The sequence below is a fragment of the Pinus tabuliformis genome, chromosome 2_2, assembly GCF_031772625.1.
Source record: "Pinus tabuliformis cultivar Carrire ecotype Pingquan chromosome 2_2, CPIR1, whole genome shotgun sequence".
Classification (NCBI taxonomy): Eukaryota; Viridiplantae; Streptophyta; class Pinopsida; order Pinales; family Pinaceae; genus Pinus; species Pinus tabuliformis.
In genome coordinates, this window is record NC_142300.1 from 545,460,306 (window position 1) to 545,479,997 (window position 19,692).

Consider the following 19,692-nt stretch of genomic DNA (forward strand, 5'->3'; position numbering starts at 1 on the left):
GTACATTTAATCTTTATATATATATATATATATGGATATTATTTTTAATATATATTAAATTTTAATTTTTAATATATTATATTATTGCCGCTCCCAATTTGATGTTTCCTGTAAATTTGGGCAAAGCTTCTAATGGTACCGGATACTCATTCCCACGTACCTGAAGTACCCACGTATCAGAAACTCATGCAACATAGCAAATTCATAATCAATTAGTAAAATAGAATGCTTGTTGTCGAGAGTAACCTGTATCTTATAGACAAGGACATCTATAAACAGTCATTCCACTGTTTCTAGTTTTCTATGGCAATGACGGGCTCATCTTTGGGATCCCTATTCTGACATTCTTAATTGTTTAGTCTAATAAAATTATATGGTTTGGTGAATTCTAACACAACAGTGCACTAATCAACAGTTTTTTCAGCATTTGTACCTTGCTGTTATCAATAGGATAATCCATGGTGTGATCCCCTGCACGGGTTGCAGGAAGTCCTGTTGTTTTGTCTGGGAGGGTGTCCTTCATTATTGACACAGTAAATTTCCTTCTGAAACCTCATTTTAAGTGTCATATTTCAGTGTGGGTATGTTTATTTTGATCAACATAATAAAGCTTATCTATCATTTATCGAAATGGAATTCTCCCTTGAAATTGCCATTCCATCGTTGCATGCATATTAATTTTTTGTTTTCTTGAATACATCAAATTTCATGGTATTTCTGACCCATCTTGTTCTTCATCTCTCTGTTCTCATGTTGCATAGTTCAAATCACATACATGGATGGAATTTAGGGAAATTTGGTAAAGCTTATGTGTTCATTGGCAACTTTTGAGTAGGACTGTGATTTATTGCAAAACAACTGAATTTCCTTATTTTTGTGCTTTTTATTACTCACTTTTTCTTTTTTTCACTAATAAAGGTGTTATCTTTCCAGTTGTTCTTGGCTATGGAGCATAGTGACACAATCACGTCAGTGGACTTGTCATATAATTTGATCACAGATGATGGATTCTGTTCTCTGACACAACTTTTGAGAGGAGGGTCAATCCCAAGTTTGATTTTTTTAGATGTGCGTGGGAATCCAATCAGTAGCAAAACACATGACCTACTGGATGGGATTCAGCATGTTCGCAAGATATTGGAGGTAAATGGATACCCAAGTTACACATCCCTTGCCTGGGAAGAAGTATTGTAAATGAACGCACGCATATGTTTTCATCCATTAAAGGAGTGATAGCAATTAAATGTAGTGAAACACATGTATTTAAATAAATTGTGATCAATTGAATGGTTTATGTTAACAAGATCTAAGACTGCTCTTGCTAGTTGACTGAGGCTTTGAGAGATTCTGCTTATTAATTGGCGAATGATCTTCCTTCAATCTTCACTCTTATTCTGATGTGTAACATTGTGGTTGTTACAGCATGCATGTGTAACAATGGATGATATGGCCTGGTATTTTGTGGAGGCTTTATACAAAACCCTTCTCCTTTTGGAGATTGGAAACTTCCTTTGCCCCTTTCCAATTGTATAGAGGGCTTTCTAACTTCAAGTTTGAACAACATAGATAGTTGTATATTCTTCTACCATACACGCCATCGCCATCCCTACCTAATTCTTAGCTATATTCTATGTCACATGGTTCAGGTTCGAGTTCAACAATGTTTAGGTTCGATTTGAATTTGATTTTTTTGATAAGGTTCGGTTGAGGTTCACCATTAATTTCGATATATATAAACTTTAAAAAATAATTTTTGAAATATATATATACTAACTTTGAAAAATAATTATATATATAAATAAAGAGATAATTTTTTGATATATATTATATAAACAAAAAAAATTCAAAATAAATAAGTGCATATATATATCTTAGAAAAATAAATCATCATAATTTAATTTAGCAAAGAGTTGGAAATAATTGGGCATATATAACCTTTAAAAAATGATTGGATGACATTGATTTATTATGGATTCCTTGCCCAACATCGATACCAGAAAATTGTAAGGAGTCATCCTTGAGCTGAGAAGAATGACTGAGGGTAATTGATTTCCACTGAAGAATGATTTACTTTTAGCTGTCAGTGACATGTCAGAATCATTTAAGTGTGCGAGTTTTTTTTTTTTCTCCTGCCGCCAAGTATACTTCCAGTTCATTGAAGATTGGGTTAGCTGCCGATGTCATGACGGAATGAAGTAGAGTGAGGATTTTCTTTATTTGCATACAACTGTACTTCGAGTTTGTTGAAGAATAGATGAATCATGAACTTCTGGTGCCAAGACGGAAAGAACCAGATTGAGAGGGTTTTTTTTTTTGTTTGCAGCCGAGCATACTTCAGATTTGTTGACGTTCTGCATTTAGATTTGATGTTTAGGTTTGACGAACCTGAAAGAACTTGATTTGTTTTTTGAGGTTCGCCGAACCCTGTGAGATAGGCTATATTGAAGTACCAAAGATAATCCACAGAATATTTAGGATCAAATTTATTTCCATTTTCACAATGTTTCTCTCCTTTTAGACAAATCAGATACATAGAGGTAATGCCTCATAAATCTATGTATCAGATTTGTCTAAAATGAGACAACCTCTATAGAGGTTTACTATCGCAGGTATGAGGCATTAGTTGCACCAAAAGCTTTATCGATCTAGAAGAACACTTTGGAATGTAAGTCCCTAGGTTGGTCTTGTCATGGCCTGAAAATGGAAAGCTCATTTTTACATTTTTGAGGCATTCTTCTCAGCAATACAGTGATGGGCATGAGAACTTTGGAGGATGATACAAGTTATTTGTTCAAACATCACCTTTGTTAATCATCCCTAGGAGAGGTGGTGATGGAGATCCATGTGTTTTCTTTTTCTTTACATGTTGTGGGATATTCATTTACTTTTAGGTGTGTTTTGTTGTCGAGTTCACATATTTGGAGGCACAATTGCACTTGTGGCAAGATTTCATATTTTGGGGACTTGTCTACATATTATAATGCATGCTTCTCAATTGAGAGTAGCTTTCACTTTCCCCAAGGCACAAGTTACATATTTAGAGGCATCTTGGACCCCAAGGAATTTTCCACTAACTTGAGTGAACACATGAGGGATGCTCCACCTTTTGGACATTGCATGGCAGGAAAGCACAAATTCCAAGTCTATTGCACATTTATAGAGGAGCTTCATGGAGGTTCAAACCACCTTGAAGATTGTCTCCACCTTCAAAGAAGTTGTTGGAGGGCTTTATATCACACATGAGGGGGGATGCTCCACCATTTGGGAATTGCATGGAAACAAAGCAAAATTCCAAGACTATTGCACATTCAGACCACCTTGAAGAGCATCCCCACCTTTAAAGAAGTAGTTGGAGGTTTTTATCGATACACAAGGATTGAGGATTGCCCAACTCATGGACATGACAAATAGCAAAGAAGGATCATTCAAAGCATGTAACTTGATCAAAGAAGTGAAGAAGAGGGAGTGCTCCACTTTGTAAAGGATAAAGTTCCACAAATCAAGCACTAAATGTGGGTGGTTGACCATATCGAGGAATGCCCTTCAATGAGGAAGGTTGGTGAGTAATCTAATGCACATATACCAAGGGAATTGGAATGATCTACCCTTTAAGTCTATTTTTAGAAGATGGAAGTTACCAAAGGATCTCACTTTAGAGTGCTACAAGCAAGATGACGACACGTGGCATATAAAGTCCTTCAACATGGTCAAAGGCATAAAAGCAAGGGGACTTCTTTGATAGTGGAAAGGATAGTTTATATATTTGGGCCCATGGTTTACACATGGTAAGGAAAAAAAGCAAGTAAAGAGAAATGCTCCACATTTAAAAGGGGTTAATCATACTCCATTACGAGATTTGACAAAATATGGGTCTATTCAAGAAAGGCATGTTTGATCTAAGGTGCTCTTTAACTCAATTATTGCACATTTTCCTAGAACACACCTCTTGAGTCATTCAAGTAATATTTTATTGGATCACAAGGTCAAATGGAGGATTGCTCTAGCCTTGATGAGGACAAGTGGAAAAGTGGACCATTTCATTTGCTTAGACCAATCAAACGGGGAAAATGTCCCACTTGGACTAGTGTCTAGCACATTCTTTTTGTTGAGTTAGTTATGGCCTAAGCCTATAAAAGGAGGGTGTCATTTGACTTGTGAGGCTAGGTTTTCACTATGGCCAGTGTGTTGGGACCTTAAATTATGTTGGTTCATCACACATCAGGAGCTTTTGGAGATAGTGAGTTAAAGGAATGAATAACAAGAGAAAATTAGTTGAGTGGTTAACTAGCATAACAGTCCATTGTGTAGATGACTAAGTGGTTGATGGGTTGGTCGAGTAACTGACTAGTGGACAATTGATCGAGCATTCGACTAGTGAGATCATTGACTAAGTGATTGGAGCAATCAATTGGATAGTCAGGTTGACACGGTTAGTTGATTAGCTGACAAGAATTTGATTGATTAGAATAGTAAATTAGTTGAAGACATAGCACATATTTCACAGAAATGGTTGGAATTGTCGATGCTCACTTGTGGATCGAATCTTTCACAATTCATGGAAGTTGGTTTAGATTTTGACACTATAAATAAAGGTCCCTATGAGTCAAATATTATATCAAACTCATTGTTATCAAATCATGCTTTCTAATGTTCTAATCACAATGCTCTATGCTTAAATGTTGTAATTATCTCTAGACACCACCCATCACCTTGGAGCATAATTGTTCTTCTATTTTATTTTGTTAGATTCTGATTTTTGTTCTCTGTTCTCTAGTTACCTCAATTCCCAACATGGTATTAGAGCTATTGGTTTTGACCTAGCCATATTGTCTTCAAATTGTGTTGAGTTGGATCTTGCAATGATTGATTTGTTGATAGAAACTCGATTTTAAATAGTTTAGATCTATTAGAAACTTGAAGATGGATTTCAAGATTGATCCTTTGATTTTGAATGGACCAAATTATACTTTTTGGGAATTAGAGTTGGAAACCTTATTGAATAGCAAAAGACTCTGTCAGTGTACAAACACTGCTATTCCAAATCCAGAGGATGACCAAATGAAGTTTATCATCAATGGAAAAGAATATTGTGGCCATTGGGGTCATTACGATTGCTTGGGAAATTCATTTTTATATGAGTAGAATCTATTGTCCTAATGAAGTTTAAAAGAAGTTGAAGTCACAATTTGACAAAGTTGATGAAAGTCAGGCCATGCAGTTAGAGAAAGAACTAATCCCTCTTGATCCCCATACCTTTGCAAGGATTGAGGACTATCTGGCTCATGTTAAAGAGTTACAATTGAAGTTGGGTGATTGTGGGAAGAAACTCCCAAAGAAGATGAACAACTCATTGAACTAGTCTTGATGAACTTGAAAACACCTCATGATGTGTTTCGTCCCTCATTCCACACCAACTAGAGATCAACAAGGAAGATGGTAAGGAATACACCTTTGACACGTGAAAATTTGAGAATCCACAGAATCACTGTTGCAACAACTGATATTACTTCTCCTACTTGTTAATGCAAGTTATTTACTATGTTCTACTGTAAATATCGAAGCAAAGACAACTGCAGCCTTCACAACTTAAAAATAATATGTGGAAACAAGAATCTGAGCAAGAAAGAACTAACATACAAGTGACAACGTTATTTTTGGACCATTGTCCCCGGAAAAACCCAATGTGGGAAAACCGATGCAACAATTGAGGGTTTGTATTATTAAACAGTAATTTCTGAATACAATCTTTGGATGCCTTACTGGCTATCCAATACAGAGAATTGGATTGATAGAGAGATGAGTGAGATATACCTCACACTATCACTGGCGATCCAGTATTGATCCAACCACTGAATGGCCAGCCCTAGTTGCCTCTGTGCAGTTTCTACGCAATCATTGTGTTGCTTTGCATCACATCTTCTGGGGATTGCATCACTCTTTTGGTTGATCGATTTGCCTCTGGAACTTCGACTTTCTACCCTTTTGGTCTCACACCCCGATTTCTGGCTCTAGAACTCGATTCTCTAGCAAATTTCAAATCTCCTCTTAGGCTCTGCGCTGCCTCAACGCGGCCCTACGTTGTCCAGCGTGGCTCTGCACTGCCTCTTCTGGATCTCTCTCTGCCTCCACTGCAATGTATCCACGGATAAGGAAATCTTCCTTCGGAAACTATCCTTGCCCCTCACTGCAATAAATCGCCTTGATCATTTCTCCGGAAACTGCTGCACTACTATCTTTAGAAATTGATCTCTTGACCTCTTACTCAATGCGTCTTCCAAATGCCCATCAAGCTTGTTCTTATAATCCTCTCGTTGATCAATCAACGACCCAGATTAGATTCTAATCAATGGCTCAAATCATTTTGGGTTGATCCTCGTCTTCTTCTAGAAGTTTCACCCTCAATTTAATTAATACCCTTTAATTATTTTAATTTCCTAAGTTTAGTATTTTAATTTCCTAAGTTTAGACTTAGGCATCCATTAAAAATAATTAATTATTTTAATAAAACCTTTTCCAGGTGGAATTTCCCAAAACGATTATTGGGTATTCTGGAATACATGTGTCCTAGCCTCCCTGCAAATTTTGAGGCTTAGAGCACATCCGATGCTACCAGAAATCAACACTCCCTCTTAGCGAGGAATGTGCTCTAGTAATGCAACCTATTGAAGCATCACCGTTTTGTGTAACATCTCCCTCTGCGCTACTGATGTTTGGCATCACTACCCACCAAGTACCGCGCAAATGCTACATCCGTGCTGCTGCTGGCCCTGCCACTGCCAACACTACATCTGCACTGCAACCCTCGCAAATGTTGCATTTGTGCTGCTGTTGGCCCTGCCACTGCCAACACTGCATCTGCATTGCAACCCTCTCCAACTACTGCTGTTGCTGCAACATCAACGGAAAAGCATCCATAATTACTGAACAGGTGTTCAACATGATGCATCTGTTGCTAGAGTTCCGGTTGCTGCTAGTCTCTGCGCTGACCCTCTGAAACCTCTGCGTTGCTGCTGACTCTGCATTGTGCCAACTTCACTGCTGCCAACTCTGCTTTGCGCTGCTTAGTCTCTGGTGCTCCTAGCCACTACAATTGTCACTCCGACATTCCTCTACACCAATTGACATTGGTCCATCCTGCTACTTCTGATATAGGCTCCCTTAGCAAGGTATTGATCCAAGAGGTGGACTCCTCAAGGATATTGCCCATCTGTGGTTTTTTCAAACTATAGTACTGGATCACCCCACCTCTCCCCTGGAGGTATCTGGGAAATCATGGCAAACTCCTCCTCGATCTTTGTGGTTGTAGCCTGCAAATCATGTTTCTTGTCCTTGTCCTTCTTCTTGAGAGGACACTGTGTAGCATAGTGACCAAATTCACCACACCGGAAACATTTGATCTTTGAGACGTCCTTCTTCCGCCTTCGCTGCTCCTGCTGCCCCTTTGATGCAAGGGTTGCATTCTCTTCCTCCTCCTTGGGCTTCGTCCCACTGCTGTTGCTATCAAGTTTGCACTTGACTAAGTCTCGCCTCATCTCTTCCTGTTGAAGAGCGGCCCACATCCCTTCCCAATTCGACAATTTCCCTTTGCCCAGAGTACTCTAGACAGACACTTGCCATTCTTCTGAGACTGAATTCAGGGCCAACCTTACCATCTCTGTAGGCTGAAGTGATGACCCTACAACAACCAACTTATCTCGAACTTCTTGAAGCTTCGATAGGGACGTATCAATGCGTTCCCCCTTCTACATCCTTGCAGATCTCATTTTCTCCTCCAAGTACATCTTCCGCTGCTCGGAAGATCCTGATACAATGTAGCCAAGGCATCCCACATCTCCTTGGCAGTCGCTTTGCCAGCAATGTGACACACAACGTGATCCCTCACTCCATCGAGTATCAACCGCTTGGCCTTCGCCATTTTAGCCTTGTACTTCTTGAGTCGATCTGCATCACCGGGTACAACTACCACACTATCGACATACATCTTGAGATCATGCTCATCCAGAAGGCATGAGATCCTAGCCTTCCAGATCACATAGTTGGATGCTCCATTCAACTGATCTTGATCTCTCAACCCATTAGCTGCCATCTTTGCCAACAAAATGTTGAACTGCCTCCTCTCTCCTACTGCGCAGCAAATGAGAAATCGAATTCCCTACCTAGGAATTCTCTGAGGAGAAAATTCCCTTAAGTAGTGTTTCCTTCCCTCTTCTACTCTACACAACTGTTTACTGGCTTTTCGCAGTCGCTGCTAGAGTGGGCAAATCTGCTCACAACTACTGCTGCTTTGCTAGGAAAATTCGAACTTTTGGGATTCTTGAATTTTCACATGGTATCAGAGCCAAATTTCTGGCTCTGGAACTTGCTTCTCCAACAAATTTCGGATTGTTGAAATTTGGTACCGGAGGACAGGTGGTTCCCTTAGGCTTTGATCTTTGGCCTAGGGAAAAGTGTCCAAAAGAATTTAATTTTTCTCCTAAAGTAACTTTATAATTTTTATGAAGTTAAATCTAATTTAAAAGTGACTTTAAGTGATAAAGTTACTAAGTCTAATTTTAAAGTGACTTTTATAAAGTCAATGAAAAATTAGAAAGGAAAAGTGACTTTGGAAATAAATGACTAAGTGGGTCTTTATTAAAGTGGGGTGAATTAAAAAATAAAAAGTGAGATTTAAATGAGCATTTAATCTCAGCGATTGATCTAAATCTATTTCAGCCATTGGATTTAGGGATCACCCAAAAGTCACTTAGGGTTGGGTTAAGGGAGGAAAAGGAGGAAAAAGATCATTCAATTCTTTCATGAGCAGATTGAGAGGAGAGCAAGAGAGCAAGGGAGATTTCTGGACAGCTGAAAGCGGAGTTTCAGCAGCTGAAATCGGAGTTACAGCAAAGCGGAGTTTCAGCAGCTGAAAGCAGAGTTTCAGCAGCCGAAAGCGGTGTATCAGCAACAGCCGCGGTGTAACAGCAGCAGCCGTGGTGTAAAAACAACAGCCGCAGTGTAACAGCAACAGCCGCGGTGTAATAGCAACAACCGCGGTGTAACAGCAACAACTGCGGAGTATCAGCAGTGGTGTATCAGCAAGGCTGAGTTTCAGCAAGGCTGAGATAAGTTGTAAAAGTCTGTTTGCTGATTTGTTTTTTTGCTGAACATTTCTCCTACTATAAAAAGGCATTTTCCAGAAATAAAGAAGAGCTCTCAAACTGGTTTTCCCCAAGAGTTGTAGGGGGTTTTTCCAGGGTCACATTGACCAAAAATCTCAGTGTTTAAATGTGTTTTAATGACTGTTTATTACTGCTGATTTTTATTTCTGCAATTTCCAGCATTCTGTAAAATTTCCAGAATTTGTGTTTTCAGCAAATTTATTTTTTTCAGCTTGTTAAATGTATGGTTATGGGAAAGGGCATTTAACTATATGGGAGAAATAAGGAGAAACTGAAAACCGGGGTGGGAAAACAGAAATTTCTACATGGTATCAGAGCTTGAGTGCTGAAGGGCAGTTTGGGACAGCAAAAGAAAAAAATTACAGTTGCTGATTTTTCACTCAGAAAATTCCAGCAAGCTGATTTTTCATAGACAACAGTTTTATCTTTACCACAGCAGTGCTATTTTTCAGTTTTAGGACAGCAGGATGTCATTGGGATTGAGGGTGGAGGATAGGTTGGATGGGCATACAAATTACAACGTTTGGAAGGAGAGAATGCAGAGTATCTTTGAGGAGGCAAAAGTCTGGGATATCATGGTGCATACAGCACAACACCTTGTTGTTGTGCCTACTGATGCAATTCAGTTGACAACTTATAATAGAAAGAACAACAAGGGTAAGAGGTTGATTCTAGACGGAATCAAAGACCATTGCATTCCTCATGTGAGAGGAAAGAGCAATGCCCATGAGATGTGGACAGCATTGTCCAATCTCTACCAGAGTACCAATGAGAACTGGAAGATGGTCCTGAAGTAGAAGCTGAAGAACATTAAGATGGGTAATGATAGTGCAGCTGGATATCTCACAAAGATTACCAATGTGAGAGATGAGTTGGCAGCGATTGGAGAGGCCATTCCACCCACTGAGTTGGTGCGAATTGCAGTGAATGGCCTCCCCCGTTCATGGTTGAACTTTGCTGATGGGGTTTGTGCACGTGAGACCCTTCCCACATGGGAGAGGTTTTGGGATGATTGCATTCAGACAGAGATCAGGAAAGGACAGCTTGGGGCAGCCAAGCCAGTTGAGCAGGATGAGGACGTAGCACTGGTAGCAGGAGGCAAGAAAGGCAAAGGGAAGAAGCAGGCTTCCACAAGCGGTGGTGGGGGCAAAGGCAAAGGTAAAGGTAAACAGGGGAACACACAGAAGGACTATTCCAAGGTGAAGTGTTGGAATTGTCAGAAGATGGGACACTATGCAGTTGTGTGTCCGGAGAAGAAGAAGAAGAAGGGGAAGAACCAGGACGTGGCAGCTTCAGCAGAGATTGAGGACTTTGTAGGTCGTTTTGACCGGGAGTTTGCATTCACTACATGTGAGTCCTCTAGTGCAGGATCACCTGCCACACAGGTTCAGAGGGAGCATGCTTTTTCCTCGATTAGTGGAGCATCTTCAGGTATCTAGTATGTGGACAGTGGGGCTTCACGTCATATGACAGGAGTCCGTGAGTACTTCTCAGAGCTTTCAGAGAGTGGCACTGATATTGAGGTAGTACTCGGTGATGACAGAGTTGTTAGAGCAGTCGGGGTGGAGACAGTGACATTTCAGAGGGAGTCCAAACCTCCCTTGAAGGTGTCAGAGGTTCTTTATGTGCCAGGGATGAGGAAGAACCTCATATCCGTCTCAGCTTTGGAGGACAGAGGATATGAGGTACTGTTCAGGGAAGGACAGGTGTTGATGTATCCCAGGGGCACTCCAGCTGATTCAGCTAGAGTGATAGGTGTACGCCATGCAAAGGTGTACAAGTTTGCATTCCAGCCCCTTTTGGCATTGAGCAGTAGTACCGACAGCAGAGCTAGCAGTTCTGAGCTGTGTGAGATTTGGCACCGCAGGATGGGACATATGTATCATGGAGCCTTGAGGACCTTGCGGGAGATCACTACAGGTGTGCCAGATTTCAGTACTGATCACTTTGATACTTGCAAAGGTTGTGCGATGGGCAAGTTTGCCAAATCCCCTTTTCCCAGCAGTGACAGCAGAGCGACGGGGATACTTGATTTGATTCATTCCGATGTGAGCGGTCGGATGTCTCATGTTTCCTTGAGTGGATATGAGTACTATGTTGTATTCATTGATGATCACTCCAGGAGGACCTGGATTTATTTCTTGAAGACCAAGAGTGAGGTCTTCAAGCGGTTTCAGGAGTTTAGAGCTCTTGTGGAGACACAGACAGGTCGGAAGATCAAGTCCCTGAGGTCGGACAATGGAGGAGAGTACACCCTTGGAGAGTTTGTTGACTATTGTGGAGAGGCAGGCATTAGGAGGGAGTTCACTGTTCCTTACAACCCCCAGCAGAACGGGGTTGCGGAGAGGAAGAACAGATCCATCATAGGGGCTGCCAAAGCCATGTTACATGATCAGGGGTTGCCATTGTTCTTGTGGGCAGAGGCCTGCAACACAGCTGTTTACTTGCAGAACAGGAGTCCGCATCGTGCCTTGGGGCACATGACTCCGGAGGAGGCTTTCTCTGGGAAGAAGCCTGATCTTGGTCATCTTCATATCTTTGGATGCATTACATACTCCTATATACCCAAGGAGAAGAGGACCAAACTAGAGCCCACCGCAGAGAAGGGTATCTTTGTGGGCTACAGTGAGACCTCAAAGGCCTTTCGGATTTACATTCCTGCACAGAGGAGAGTTGTTGTCAGACGGGATGTGAAGTTCGAGGAGGACAGGGCCTTTAGGAGGTCACGGGAGTTAGAGTATCTGGATCAGCCAGACCCTCAGCAGCAGTTGAGTCAGTGGCAGGGATCCAGTGGGCAGGGATCAGGAGGATCCGGAGGTACATCTATGAGGATGTCAGGTCCATCAGTGAGCAGTGGCTCGCCGAGCCAGAGGGGTGGTGCTCCGGGCAGCATGCAGAGCAGTTCACAGAGCAGTTCACTAGGGAGTCCACTGATGGACAGTTCACACGGTACCTCAGCTTCTACAGGTTCAGGTGCAGGCAGGAGGACAGCAGACAGACAGTCAGGAGTTCAGGCTACTGATGGTGATGAGGAGGAGTTTCATTCTCCTATGGGAGAAGCATGCTCAGGGAAGAGTAAGCCCAAGTGGCTTCAGGACACCTTGAGAGATGCCACATCTGTTGCTGAGCCGAAGAGGCCGGTCAGAGAGAGTAGACCACCTGAGAGGTTTTGTAGCTATATGGCGATGGTTACCAGCATCCTTGACTTTGAGCCTTCTAGCTATGAGGAGGCAGCTAGCCAGCAGGTCTGGAGAGAGGCCATGCAGGAGGAGTATTCTTCTATCATGAAGAATGATGTTTGGGAGGTGGTGCCGAGGCCTGAGGGCAAATCCGTGGTTACTTCCAGATGGCTTTACAAGGTAAAGCATGCTGCAGATGGCAGCATTGAGAAATTCAAAGCAAGGTTTGTGGCTAGAGGGTTCTCCCAGGTAGAGGGAGTTGATTATGAGGAGACCTTCGCTCCCGTGGCTCGATATACTTCGATACGCTCCATTATATCGATAACAGCAGAGATGGGTTGGAAGATCCACCAGATGGATGTGAAGACCGCATTTCTCAATGGCTTCATACAGGAGGAGGTGTACATTGAGCAGCCACAGGGCTTTGAGGTGCATGGGAAGGAGTCCCATGTGTGCAGATTGAAGAAGGCCCTTTATGGCCTGAAGCAAGCTCCCAGAGCTTGGTACTCCAGGATAGATACATATTTGCAGGGGATGGGTTTCACAAAGAGTGAGGCAGATCCGAACCTTTACTTTATTGTGATTGGTGAGGAGCCTCTCATTCTGGTGCTGTATGTGGATGACTTGGTCATTACAGGTGCAAAGAGACTCATAGAGCACTGCAAGAGAGATCTTGCGGCGGAGTTTGAGATGAAGGACATCGGCTTGATGCATTACTTTTTGGGTTTGGAGGTGTGGCAGGAGGAGGGGCATTTCTTCCTGGGGCAGGGGAAGTATATTGTGGACATCCTTAGCAGATTCCACATGGAGGATTGTAGACCCATGTCGACACCGATGATCACCAACTAGAAGAAGCTTCATGCTTCGGATTCCGAGTTGGTGGATCCCACATTGTACAGGCAGCTGATTGGTTCCTTGATGTATTTGGTCAACACTAGACCAGATATCTGTTTTGCAGTCAACACGATGAGTCAGTTTATGTGTGAGCCTAGGAAGGTTCACTGGGTGGCTGCAAAACACATTTTGCGGTACTTGCAGGGGACAATGGATTATGGTCTGGACTACAGGCAGGGAGATGGAGTGAGATTGGCAGGATACACTGATTCTGATTGGGCAGGTTGTGCTTCTGATAGGAAGAGCACATCAGGGTGCTGTTTTGGGTTGGGTTCAGCAGTAGTGTCATGGTTCAGCCGGAAGCAGCAGTCAGTAGCACTGAGTTCAGCGGAAGCAGAGTATATGGCAGCCAGTCTAGCTAGTTGTGAGCAGGGTTGCAGGAATCGCCCCCCCCCCCCGGATCCTAACCCGGAACCGCGACCCGTGCGGAATCGTTTCAGAATCTCGAGGCGAAGCGCGATTCCAAATTGCAGGTGGCGCGATTCCGTTTTTTAAACACGCTTCCTGGTTTTTAGGTGGCGGTGGCCCGGATCCGCGCTTCGGAGGGCGATTCTGGCATCCGGTTGCGCCACGCAACCCGCCCGGAAGCGCACGCAACCCGCACGCAACCCGGACGCAACCCCGACGCAACCCGGACGCAACCCGCGGTATGTTTGATACTGATGTATGTTTGTAATAGCTAGAATATAGATGATTGTTGTACATACTAGTAACTACAATGGAATCATGGATGCAGTATCAATTTGATACTGCTTGATGCCTATAAAATTTCATAGGACGGTTTAGCTAAGGAGTTCAAACTGTGTATCTATATATGTGCTGACACTGTTGAAGGAATACGATTGTGAACAAAATCAATACTGCGCATTCAATACAGTGATCAATAATAGCAAAAGCATTGATATCTTAGATGGAGGATATTACAGCTACACCACTATGACATCATTCTCATATAGGATTCCTAATACCATATAACTTGAGCATTGTAGCCTGAATATACGGTCTTACTGCTCTGAATACAATGTCAACTCAATGAATATACATTGAAAAAGGGTAGAGGGGTCTTACTGCTCTGAATACAATGCCAACTCAATGAATATACATTGAAAAAGGGTAGAGGTACCATACGTACAAAGCAGAGAGCCATATATATATCTACTGAACTGATGGATGCACTTCTATATATTCATATACTGTACCATCATACATAGGGATGCCATACATATTTGTGAGATTGATACACACACACACACATAAATATATACAACTGTTGAAGTTGAGGTCATGCATATACTGCTGTAATTAGAACATAGCAATACCATACTCAAGCTATTTGAGCAGTGATATCCATACATAATGCTAAGTGCATATAAGAATGAAGAAGTCTCTGCTTATAGGTTTATACCCATCATTGCCAATATTGGGAAGCCATACCAATATTGATCTATATGAGAAACGATAACATATATATGACTGAAGCAAGTGACATGTCCATATTGAATTGATGTCATGAACAAATGTCATAATGCAAAGAATCATACTGAAGCATATGCCAATGATCATATGACACTATTGGTAAATCATACCAGGAGCAAGAGCATAGCCATATAACGAACGTCCAATTATTCCAGAGGTGCAGTATCAAATTATCAATACACTGTGAGAGTAGATCTGAGAGACTTCCTTGTAAAGTCTGCAATTCTTGCTAATGTAGTTTGTTGCCCTTACCTTGCTTCAAATCACTGTGATCTTATGTCCAACTATGCTTCCACCTATGCTGATCTACTAGGTATTCAATGTACTGCTGGTGGGGCTTAAGGTTCCTCCTCAAGCCTCCTACAATTCACGGTTTTGCTACAGCAAGGTCTAGGTCTTCATATACATGAAAATATACTTGGTTATAACTGCACTGATCCTCAGGATGACTGTGGCCTGGGTAGAGGACCTTAACTAGGCCTTCACCCCCTCAAAACAGACCCCCCAAGATGCTATAGAAACAACCCTTCTTTGTGGCCTAGAGAAGAATGAGAATCTCCTTCGATGACAAGGAACCACCCCCCTTTACCTGTGCTGTTGCTTGAGATGACTGCAGCTAGGGCAGTAGGTCCCTTCTAGGCCTCTTGGCGCTCTCAAATCCTCCTCCTCATACAGCTGTAGCAGCACCTTCCTGCAGCCTTGTAAACAGAGACAAACCCTCCACAAAATAGCACAGAAAAAACATCAATACTTCTTGACTTGTGGCCTGATCTAGCAAGTGAGATGCTGCCCTAAATAGTCTTGAATTAGCTCTCCAAGCCTCCTTGCTGGCTGCTTCCATTAAATGCTGAAGGAGGACTTTGCAATCATGGTTTGCATTTTCAAATTTGATTTGTGGCCTTCATGAGCAATTGAGCCCAGCTCTGACATATTCCCAAACTTGAATTCTAACAGTCCCTTGCTTGATAGAAACTTGATAACTTTCCTTGTGATTGCATTCCTTCTCTTGCTTGAGCTTGTCCTATGAAATTTTATAGGCATCAAGCAGTATCAAATTGATACTGATGTATGTTTGTAATAGCTAGAATATAGATGATTGTTGTACATACTAGTAACTACAATGGAATCATGGATGCCATATCTATCTTGATTTATGCAAAAATATGCATGTTTTCATGTCTTCTACAATTAATTTGGTATTTGGGATGTTTGTTTTGAGTATAAATGCAAAAAAATATATATATATATAGCAGACGCTTCCGCGGACGCTTCGCTTCCTAGATTTTTGGAAAATGACGCTTCCGCGCTTTCGCTTTGCTCCCGCTTCGTGCAACATTGGTTGTGAGGCCATCTGGCTTCGCAAGATGTTGTTTGGCTTATTTGGTCAGCCGTTGAGACCTTCAGTGATTTACTGTGATAATCAGAGTTGCATTAAACTCACGGAGAATCCAGTATTTCATGACAGGTCAAAGCATATCGGGATCAGATATCATTTCATCAGAGACTATGTTCAGAAGGGAGCTGTGAAGCTTGAGTATATTTCCACTGATGAGCAGGTTGCAGATATTCTTACCAAAGGCTTACCACGGGGCAAGCATGTCTATTTCAGAGACAAGATGGGTGTGGTGAGGAACACCTTCCTCGGTAAGAGGGAGTGTTGAAATTTGGTACCGGAGGATAGGTGGTTCCCTTAGGCTTTGATCTTTGGCCTAGGGAAAAGTGTCCAAAAGAATTTAATTTTTCTCTTAAAGTAACTTTATAATTTTTATAAAGTTAAATCTAATTTAAAAGTGACTTTAAGTGATAAAGTTACTAAGTCTAATTTTAAAGTGACTTTTATAAAGTCAATGAAAAATTAGAAAGGAAAAGTGACTTTGGAAATAAATGACTAAGTGGGTCTTTATTAAAGTGGAGTGAATTAAAAAATAAAAAGTGAGATTTAAATGAGCATTTAATCTCAGCCATTGATCTAAATCTATTTCAGCCATTGGATTTAGGGATCACCCAAAAGTCACTTAGGGTTGGGTTAAGGGAGGAAAAGGAGGAAAAAGATCATTCAATTCTTTCATGAGCAGATTGAGAGAAGGAGAGCAAGAGAGCAAGGGAGATTTCTGGACAGCTGAAAGCGGAGTTTCAGCAGCTGAAAGCGGAGTTACAGCAAAGCGGAGTTTCAGCAGCTGAAAGCGGAGTTTCAGCAGCCGAAAGCGGTGTATCAGCAACAGCCGCGGTGTAACAGCAACAGCCGCGGTGTAACAGCAACAGCTGCGGAGTATCAGCAGTGGTGTATCAGCAAGGCTGAGATAAGTTGTAAAAGTCTGTTTGCTGATTTTTTTTTTGCTGAACATTTCTCCTACTGTAAAAAGGCATTTTCCAGAAATAAAGAAGAGCTCTCAAACTGGTTTTCCCCAAGAGTTGTAGGGGGTTTTTCCAGGGTCACATTGACCAAAAATCTCAGTGTTTAAATGTGTTTTAAATTTTAATGACTGTTTATTACTGCTGATTTTTATTTCTGCAATTTCCAGCATTCTGTAAAATTTCCAGAATTTGTGTTTTCAGCAAATTTATTTTTTTCCAGCTTGTTAAATGTATGGTTATGGGAAAGGGCATTTAACTATATGGGAGAAATAAGGAGAAACTGAAAACCGGGGTGGGAAAACAGAAATTTCTACACGGATCTCCTCTCAGGTTCTGCGCTACCTCAGTGTGGCCTTACGCTGCCCAACGTGGCTCTGCGCTGCCTCTTCTGGATCTCTCTCTGCCTCTTTTGCAATGTATCCCCGGATCAGGAAATCTTCCTCCAGAAACTATCCCTGCCCTTCAATGCAAGAAATCACCTCGATCATTTCTCCGACAATTGTTGCGCTGCTTTCTTCAGAAATCGATCTCTTCATCTCTTACTCGATGTGTCTTCCAGATGCCTATCAAGCCTCTTGTTATAATCCTCTTGTTGATCAATCAACGACCCAAATTAGATTCTAATCAATGGCTCAGATCATTTTGGCTTGATCCTCCTCTTCTTCTAGAAGTTTCATCCTCAACTTAATTAACACCCTTTAATTATTTTAATTTCCTAAGTTTAGACTTAGGCATCCATTAAAAATAATTAATTATTTTAATAAAACCTTTTTCGGGTGGAATTTCACGAAACGTTTTTGGGTATTTTGGAATACATGTATCCTAGCCTCCCTGCAAATTTCGAGGCTTAAAGCACATCCGATGCTACCAAAAATCAACAACAATTTCTATGATTTGTTGATTAAGTACCAACAAAGGTTGCTTGATGAAAGAAATATTGGTAGTAAACACCAGGTTCCCTTGCTTAAAGGTGTTGAGAAATCTAGGGGACAACAAGTATAGGTGATTTCTCTTACTTTGATCACTGCTTATGATGTATTTTTACTATACTTGATTAACTTCATCTTTTCTTATTATTATTAGTGTTTTCTATTATCAAACAAATACCAAACCATAAAGAACAATGAGACAATATGACACAAGATATAAGCGATCAGCCAAGGCCAAAACCTCTCCAACTGAGAGGAAAATCCACCAGAACCCTTTTCTTCTTATAGAACTTCAATTGTTGAATTCCAAGACCTATGAGCCTTGACCAAGCCCCTCCAAGACCAAGTCATCCTTCCTTCTTGATGAGCTTTCCTTACACAACTTCCAACAACAAACTTCGACTTTCCAACAACTTCTCCAGTAACTTTGACCCCAACAACAATTTCTGCAACTTCAACATAGTAGCCTCAACAACTTCGACCTAGATGCTTCACCACTTTGACTTTGATGCAGCTTCAACAACTTTGACCTACCAGCTTCACAACTTCGATCTAGAGGTAGCTTCGCAACTTCGACCTTGCAGCTTCACAGCTTTGACCTTGCAACTTCATAGCTTTGATGCATCTTTAGAATTTCGTCTAGCCCAGAAACTTGTAGAAACCCTAATGAAAGAGAGAGAGAGGCCCATAGACTTCGATCTTGATATTCTTCTTCATCGTTTTCCAGCTTCTCTTTTGAGGAGATCGAACTTGCTTGAGTGAGTGTGCAAATGAGGTCAAATTCCTTCTTATTTATAGGCTTGTGAGGGGTACAAATTGCTATCTTGAGGCCTATTGTCACACAGAGTGTCTAGGCACTGCGACAACGTCCTAGATCGGGGGATGTCACACTGATCCCTAATCACTCCGTTTGAGTTGTCTCACGATATTAGACTAAGGGGGGTAGACCTTATGGAAATGGAAAAATGAAAGATTTGTTGGGAATCAACCAACCTGGGAGACACAACTAAGCAACAAATACTTTTTTTAGATTGCGCAAGATATTTAATGATTCAAAGTGCTTTGAAGAAAGTGATACCAGTGCCTTGTGGAGTCAACTATCTTGCGAATAAAATAAGGTTCAAGTAAAGGATGGGAAACTGCTGCTGAAAACACTCAATTGTCTCATATGTAAATGCAAAACTTGAAACTATGTGAAATGCAGGTACTTGTTTAATTTTAGTAAAATGAGGGCCTAAAATTATTTCTGAAATATGTCTTAAATGTTACTTAACTTAAGGCTTAGAAAGGTGATGATCTAAATGACTTAACTTAAGGCTTAGGAAGGTGGTGATCTAAATGACTTAACTTAAGGCTTAGAAAGGTGGTGATCTAAATGTGAAAGTAGGTACTTATACTAGCATTGCAAAATGTAAAATTTGTACAAATAATTACTGAAATGCACAATGGACTGAAATGTAAAATGCTAGAAATACAAGTCTTTTAAATTCAACAATTCTTTTGTATGAAATGCTCAATCAAGATCATTAGATGCATAAGTAAAACTAGATTAGTCATACTTGCATAAGCATGTAAAAACAAATGAACTTAAAAAATTAAACTAAATGTTTTAAGCTCAAGTCATATTAATAAAATATCAGTCTAGTAATCTGCTCTTAAATCAAATGTTAAAACCAACAAGATATTCTAAAACAACTGCCT

At 41.1% G+C, this 19,692-nt stretch overlaps 1 protein-coding gene across 2 annotated transcripts in view; it reads left to right on the forward strand.

Annotated features, from left to right (window-relative positions):
* The first annotated feature begins 931 nt into the window (after positions 1–931).
* Positions 932–19,692, forward strand: part of LOC149193779 (uncharacterized) — a 249,834-nt gene continuing 231,073 nt past the window's right edge. For both annotated transcript variants that reach the window (XM_089404946.1, XM_089404945.1), the window contains exon 1: positions 932–1,143. In XM_089404946.1, coding sequence (XP_089261072.1) covers positions 946–1,143 — 198 coding nt within the window. In that variant the 5' untranslated portion in view covers positions 932–945. The remainder of the gene's footprint in view (positions 1,144–19,692) is intronic.